Genomic DNA, 8,223 nt, shown 5'->3' on the forward strand with positions numbered 1-8,223 from the left:
CACAGTGCTATTTCCTTATTATCTAGAGAATTCTCTATCTTTTTAACAAGACAATGCAGCGCTGAAATTGTTGATTTTCCTGCTTGATAGGCAAACTGATATGGATGTAGCGGGGAGTTCTGAACTATTAAGCCCCTTATGTATGCATCCATTACCTTTTCCATGCCTGCTCCTTTAGCTGCATTGTAAAGTTCTTTCATTAGAGCTCTCTCCCTACCCTGTTCTTCTTTCCACCGAGTACCTTCCTTCTTTGGACCTGATCCTAAACATACTTCTCAGTTTATAACTTCATTTATGTATGACCTTTTAACTTTTTAAGATTTCCATACAGTCACCTTCATCACCAACATTTCTTATGTATTAACAAATCATATCTAATATATCAATGATCAGAGCATGATTCTTCATCTAAAACATGCCATCCCATGATAATTGGAAATGTATATTCTGTACCTATCATGATATCAATAACCTCTGCTTTTGTCCCATGAACGAAGGAATTCTTGGTCATATCTTGAAATATACTGTAAGGGACTCACATTTCTGGTTGCTATTAGTGCTTCCTCAGTGGCCATGATAGGTCTTGGTATTCATGGCAACCACCAAAGCATTCCTGTCACCTGTTCTAACCACCAACCTCCTCAGGTCCGCAGTTGGGATTTCTTCATCACAGGACAGATACCAGGATACTGCGATCTCTCTATGGTTACCTCCATTGAGAGCTAGTTTCGCTCCTGCCAAATCTCTAAAACAGAGATGCCATAAAGGTAGCATTTTTTATTATTCTTGTGCTAGATGCAGGTTGGCATTGGCATAATAATAATGCTGTACCTAAGCATAATCAACCTCTTTATCCTGTCCTCAAATCAGTAAGGTTCTTGAATTAATATAATATCAATATCATCACCCTTAACACCCTGTTGCTTCATTATATTATTTATTTATGTTTATTTCTCACCCTACCCTGCCTGTAAAGGAATACAGGTGCTCATTGGGGATAACACTCGCCCGTGTTACAACAAACTATCATAATAAAAACAATTTACATTTTTTTTTCAATAAGTGTGTTAACAGCTTGCTCTTCTTCAGTTGAACTACCATTCTCTTTTATTCTGTCCAGTGGCCTCGCTGGTCTTTCTCCTTTTCTCCTACCCCAGCAAAATTGGGTGGTGCTAACTACTTCATTCCACCCTACACAAAGGCCTTGCAAAACGGGTAGTTCTCCTTGGTCATTAGCTGAGGAAGATCACTCTCCATCAGGATGTAGAGCCTTATCTCCCTCATCAGCTTGGCTCTCATATCTCATAGGCAGAACAGGCAAGTAATATTACTATGTGCTTGAGGCTCTCCTGAACCTGACAACTAAGTCATAAGGGTTCAATATTTTTGCCATGTGCAGCAAGCTTTGGAAACTTACATGTTACAATGAGGAACTGGGAGACTCTATAGTTCAGAGTTTCTCTAGTAGAACTACCTTCTTCAACTTGTATTGATGATTGTCTTCCTAATGGAGAAGGTCAATTGGTATTTCTCCTGCTAATATCTGTACCACCTCATGAGATTTATATATGCCCTAGTGCCTCGTAGCAGGGTCTTCCACTGTATTTGCTAACCTGTTTTTCGGCTTGTGCGAGATATTCTGACTACATACATACTGCTGCAAAACCTCACTTGCCGCACTGCTGTAATTCAAGTATGCTGCAATCTGACCCATCATTAGTCACCAACTCCCTGACGATCCCTCCAACGTGGACCACCAGACACTGCTGCCCCCCTCTGAACCCATCTCATCAGAAGATCTGAGTCCAGCAGCACCTGCCACATAGCCTCCTTCTACAACTTTCTCTTATATATTCTCTTCCTGACCATTCCTTGCATACGGAGTTATCAACAGCAGTAGGTTAGTAGCATGGGATTTATGTATGCAACTGGTAAATATTAAAAAAATAATAGTGTAAGGTTTTACTGTGGTGCAGTCCAGAACTATATTGAGCGCCTTACTTCCATTTTCTTCCACATTCAAAAATAGTCTCAGTGAGACCCTTGGTCCCTACTCTTCATAGTTCAGGCTAGCCTCTTAGCTGTATCTAGTTCTGTTCGACTCTTCCAGTATTCCCTTTAGATGAATTGGACATTCCTTATTGGAATTGGGCCCTCTTTCCACGTTCTACCTGCTGTTTTGCAATTTTTGCAGTCAGGCGGTAATTTCTCCATCCTTTTTAGAGAGTCCTTGGTAGTATTTTTCATCACCATGCCATCTGTATACCAATTTTTTCTTAAGGAATTCCTTATCCTGCAGCACCTCTCTTGCAACCAATCTCACAGAAGTCTTGTTCTTCCTCCAGCTTCATAATTAGTCTCCAGCCTGTTCCTTCTGCCACCTTAATGTTTGTACCCAGTCATTCACCAGATCTTCTATTTAAAGGAACACTCTTCTAAGGGCATTTTTTTGTGTATCTTTAATTTTCCTGAGATTGACCTGCTGCTGAAATATCCTTCTGATTGTGTTGCTCTTCTTAACTGTTTGTAAATGAGATAATATTGGATACTTGACCAATGTTCTCTCTTCAGAGATACTTATAGATAACAGTTCAGAGATACTAGAGATAAATAGGTCCAAACCTTGATAGATGTTCTTTCCAAACCTCTGCAGTAATGTAATCTAACCTGTATACCTCTAGTAGTGAGGACTTGCACTTGTTATTACTAGCTGTTACTGGTACATGCTTTTTTAATCTAGTCTATAGATCACACTGTCTTTTATCTGCGAATATTATCATTATTTTTAGGCTAAATGTCATCAAATTTCACAAATCACTCACACTTTAATACTGATAATGTTATTCGCTTTTAACCATTGTAACTGATACAATATATGAGTTAACACTGAACCTCACCTCTTATTTCTTGTTCAGTCCACTGCTAGAGCCCAATAGCTGCCCTGGGGTTACCAGCAACCAACTCACTTATCATCTTTTCATGAGAGGTTGGCACTACATCAATTCCACTCTCCTTCTCCCTGGTACCATTTGCAGCAGCCACTTTCTCGGACTTCATGGTCAGTGGTGGTCTTCTCTTTCCGCCTAAGAAAAACCTTTGTAAAACAGAAATTTATCTAAAGTTCTTCATTTCAAAGTCCTGAAGACTCTATTCGGAGATTTAAAGATTAAAGACCACATAAAAGTCATGTAGCTCATCGGTCTAACTCTGGTGGCCGATGTCTGGAATAATTGAGACAAATGGGAAAGGCCTTGGGCTACCATCCAAAATACTAAGCATGCCAACAAGTGTCTAACTTTTAAATATTTTTTGGTATTAACCAGACTCCATTTTATCAGAATCCTTTTAAGTTGAAAAATTAAGTTTAGAAAAAAGTTACTGATTGCCGAATTTTGAAATAACTTAATTTACTTTTTTTTTTTGTTATTTTATAGATAGAGAAAATGGTGATGAACTCTTGGTTGATTTTGATGCTGGCTTAGCCACTGTCAAGGCATACATCAAGGCTTTGGAGGCTGAAATTAAGGAACGTCATGGGCTTATTGATTTACTTGAGATTGGAGAACAATATTATGAAAGAGAATTTCAAGAAGCTAAAGTCGTAGTGAATGTAAATATAAAGTATTTTGATATCCAATGATAATATATACCTTTTATAGTTTCTTATGAAAAAAGTAATATAACTTTGTACAGTTATTTTATTTCCACATCTTAGTTGTTCTCTAAATTTTTTTGTGAAATAATGTTCAAGATTGCCATTGGGATATTTTTATTGCATCATTATGTTATTTTTTAGACTATTAACGATTCAGTTAACACACTTTGAACTGAGCAAATTTGAAGATTCATTTTCTCCAACAATTGTTATGTACTCTTCTCTGTATCCCATTGAAAATAAAATATACAAGATTATACCTAACAATCTTCCTGTCTATATCTTTCTTGTATTTTTTTTTATATAATCAAAGATAGAAGAGATATGAATACATTTTTTTCTCCTTTAATAATTTCACCAGCTATCTATTCTATAAGGCAATGAAAATACTAATTCATTTTGGGTGAAAGGCTAATAATACAATATTTTCAATGGTTTCTTAGTTTTTAGTGATACTCTGAAACCCATATATTTGTATATAATATATAAAAAGCACTATATGTTGGCCCTTTATTTATATTATGATTATTTAGTTTAAAAATAAGAAAATCCTTTATTTATTCTGGTACAAATCTTCAGAATAATAATATTTTATATTATGTGATTTATATATATTTTTTAATTTCTTCCTAATATTAAGTTCTTTTAATTCATTATTTTTCTTTTGGTTCGTGAGATTTCTGGTTATGGTATTTTAAAAGCCATTTACATTAGTGATGGGTTAAAACACTTTTCAGGGCTCAAACCACAATGGCCATATTGTTTTAGGCTATCTCCTCTATTCTCCTATGACAGTAGAACCAAGACGCTAGTGCACAGGAGGAAGAGTTACATATGGAAACAGACGAACCCAACTGGAACAGAGTTGACTATCACTGATCCAGGAACACCCCTAACCCATGGGGGAGAAGAAAATATTAGGAGAAGACGGAGAACCCAGAAAAGAGGAACCAGATGAAACTTCAAAGTAGTAACCGGTGGGATGACTGCAAATGTCATGGGTGCAGGAAGGTAGGACTGTTAGTGACTCAATGTCCTCACATCAGGTGTTTTGAGTGCAGAAATGATGGGCACATTGCCAAACAGTACCCATACATGTACCGAAGAAGAGATGTGGGCAGAGGCGAACCAATGGAGATCAACGCCCTACAGATACAGAGAAGCAATCAAAAGATTTAGTATATCATCAAGTAAATCAACAGAAGCATCGGGAGTGTTGGAGACTGAAGAAGAGGCTGAGGAGACTAGGAACCAAGGCAGTTAACCGCACACTGGGGAATTATAATGTGAGGGAGAAGAGTGATAGTCTACCTATAATAGAGATAGCAGGAGTGAGGTGCCTGGTGGACATCGGAAGTTCCAACACCATCATGTGCTGAGAAGACCTAGAAAAGCTGTGTAATGGAGAGAGGACACCATTCACATTCGAGAGAGGCCACAACGGATTTATAAGGATGCCGTTAGGCCTCAAAAATACTCCCATAACCTTCTAGCTCTTTTTTTTACCTCCTTTATTGTAAATATATATATAAAACAATATTAATATATACCTAAGTATATAAACATGTAACTGGTGCCCTTTCTTTGCCTGGCCGGGGGGTACAAAGAACAGGGAGGGCCGCTCCACTGGGGGATAAAAGGTGAGTTGGGTTAAGATGACTTCAGGCTGCAGAGCCCAAACCCCTTCCCTCGGCGAGGACGTCGACCAAGGGGACAGTGCTTTGCCACCTCCCGGGTCTTGGTGGAGGAGCGACCTCTCTGAACAGACGGTCATAAAAATGTTATTTTGTGTGTTTGAGATTGTGATTTACTAAAACAGCTATATCTTCTACTACTAAATCACTTAAAATCCTATATATATATTTTTACGAGGGTCATTGGAAATCTTCAAAAGACATGGATAGGCCCGTACCTATCCATGTGTGGGATTTTTACCCACTAAAACCACCGCCCTACACCTGTTTCTCACCCTCCACACGACCGCCGTTAGGCATTACATCATGGGGTAGTGGCTGAGTGCAACCTCATTGTTTTAGGCTATCTTCTCTATTCTCCTATGACAGTGGAGGAAAGGGGTATAGTTCATAATTCATGGGGGAAAAAAAAAGAGCAACCTCTCTTTTGTTCACTTACTAAGCAAAAGAGTAATTTATAATCTAACTTACTTTTTTCTTTAATTTTTTTATTGTTTCAAATATTTCAATCTAAAATATGACCTACTTTTACCAAGATTATATCATCATTTGGAAACACCTCATTAATTTAATTTTTCAAATATTCCATATTCATTGCCTTGGCTTCAATAAATATTTAGGTACTTTGGTTTGTTTTGGTGGTACTTGGGTATGTTTTTTAGGTGTGGCCTGTTTAATTTAATCTGATAGAAATATAGAGAATTTCATATGTGATTATAAGTATAATTCATTTACTAATAATATATTTTTATATCCATAAGAATTTGACTATAATTATAATTTTTATATGAAGGCATATGTATAATATACACATGTGTCTTTGAAGGCTTATAAATGTTTTGGTACAAGAGTACGAGGAGTAAAACGTAAACTAGAAGAACAAATTGAAACAATGCCCAGTCCGATGCCATCTCCTGATGTTAATGCTCCTTCTCCTTCACCAGAACCAAAAGATGGGATCAGTAAGTTATTTAATTAATGTGTTATGTTTAAATCATAGAAAAGATGAATAAATAAAAATGAAAGATATTTAGAAATGAGATTAACGTTCATTTTTTTAGACTGTGCAAATGTGTATATAAAAAAAAATATTTAAAATAATGGATGGTAGTTAGAAATAACAAATTGAAAATTCTTAAAATAATTTATACAAAGTAAAGTTAAAGGTAGGTTTTCTTAATGAAATTGTGATAACAAACAGGCTAAAGTGTTAAATAGTTAAAGTAATCGAAATAAAATTATAATTATTAGTAAGTGTACTACCATAATTTTAGAAATTTATCAAAATAAAAAAATTAAACTACATACTAAGCTTATTGTGCTATTAATTAGTAGGTAAATTTGTTTTTAAAGATAAATTGACTTAGGTGTAATAGCCTGTAATTAAAATATATTTAAACTTGGATACATCAATTTTAAGGTGGGATATTGAAAATATAGTATTATTGTTGATATACTTGTCATATCTTAATCCTTTTTCTCTTCTTTTTTATGTTTTGCTCTTGCCAATACTTAAGTGATGTCGAAATCCGGGACTTTTTGATGGTAAAGGTGACGGCTAATTCTGAAAATCGATATTTTTTTGTTCTCTTTATTTCTGCTCTCTTCACTTGTTATTTCACAAGCGTTAGTGGAAATTTCTGAAGATAGTTATGGTGAGCAATGATTTATTATGGGACCCAATCTATCTCAGGAAAACCCACTGTTAGCAGTTCCACCAGTGACAACTCAAATTTTACCTCTTCCTTCAATCACCATGCTAGAAGCACCTGCCAATGCACTGGAGTAGATTAAAATTAGGACGTCAATGGCACAAGATCTCAGGTAAACAGTATCAGATCTTGAAAGGTTTTCAAGGCAGGGGAGCTGAACCATTTTCTGAAGGTAGGCAATCGGCTGAGTTAACGAATATGGATGAAGACCGATGATAACCTGTTGGTCAAAGTGGATTCGGAGGCGTTAAGGGTAGCAGTGGTTTGCAGAGTAAAAAAGGTCCAGACAGACGAGGATACGCCCTGGGATTCGGTGAAGGAGAGGTTGAAGAAGGCCTTTGAAGGGGGGTGGTGGGCCCCAGAGGAGAACATTTACCAAATATTCTGAGAAACAAAGAAACTGAGGCAATCCAGTGAGCAATATGCTGAAGCGCTCTTATCTTGGTTCATTTGTATTTGGGACAAACTGACAGAGCTAATGGACACGGACCTGGTACAAGTGATAATGATGTTCCTATCAGGAATCCTGGAAGTTCAATCGGCTAGAGAAATAAGAAAGAAGGAAGTATTACCAAGGAATCGCTTGTTCACAAGACTTGATAGACGCTAGTGCACAGGAGGAAGAGTTACATATGGAAACAGACGAACCAAACTAGAATAGAGTTGACTGTCACTGATCCAGGAACACCCCTAACCCATGGGGGAGAAGGAAATAATAGGGGAAGACGTAGAACCCAGAAAAGAGGAACCAAATGAAACTTCGAAATAGTAACCGGTGGGATGACTGCAAATGTCATGGGTGCAGGAAGGTAGGACACTTAGTGACTCAATGTCCACACATCAGGTGTTTTGAGTGCAGAAATGATGGGCACATTGCCAAACAGTGCCCATACATGTACCAAAGAAAAGATGTGGGCAGAGGCGAACCAATGGAGATCAACGCCCTACAAATACAGAGAAGTAATCAAAAGATTTAGTAGATCATCAGATGAATCCACAGAAACATCGGGAGTGTTGGAGACCGAAGAAGAGGCTGAGGAGACTAGGAACCAAGGCAGTCAACCGCACACTGGGGAATTATAATGTGAGGGAGAAGAGTGACAGTCTACCTATAATAGAAATAGCAGGAGTGAGGTGCCTGGTGGACATCGGAAGTTCCAAC

At 37.3% G+C, this 8,223-nt stretch overlaps 1 protein-coding gene across 5 annotated transcripts in view; it reads left to right on the forward strand.

Annotated features, from left to right (window-relative positions):
* LOC106687467 (uncharacterized) overlaps window positions 1-8,223 on the forward strand; it is a 75,052-nt gene that overhangs the window by 30,350 nt on the left and 36,479 nt on the right. For all 5 annotated transcript variants that reach the window (XM_067051934.1, XM_067051937.1, XM_067051938.1 and 2 more), the window contains 2 exons: window positions 3,435-3,610; window positions 6,176-6,311. In XM_067051934.1, coding sequence (XP_066908035.1) covers window positions 3,435-3,610; window positions 6,176-6,311 — 312 coding nt within the window. The remainder of the gene's footprint in view (window positions 1-3,434; window positions 3,611-6,175; window positions 6,312-8,223) is intronic.

Source organism: Halyomorpha halys, unplaced genomic scaffold (genome assembly GCF_000696795.3).
Source record: "Halyomorpha halys isolate HHAL.00 unplaced genomic scaffold, Hhal_1.1 Scaffold966.1, whole genome shotgun sequence".
Lineage (NCBI taxonomy): Eukaryota > Metazoa > Arthropoda > Insecta > Hemiptera > Pentatomidae > Halyomorpha > Halyomorpha halys.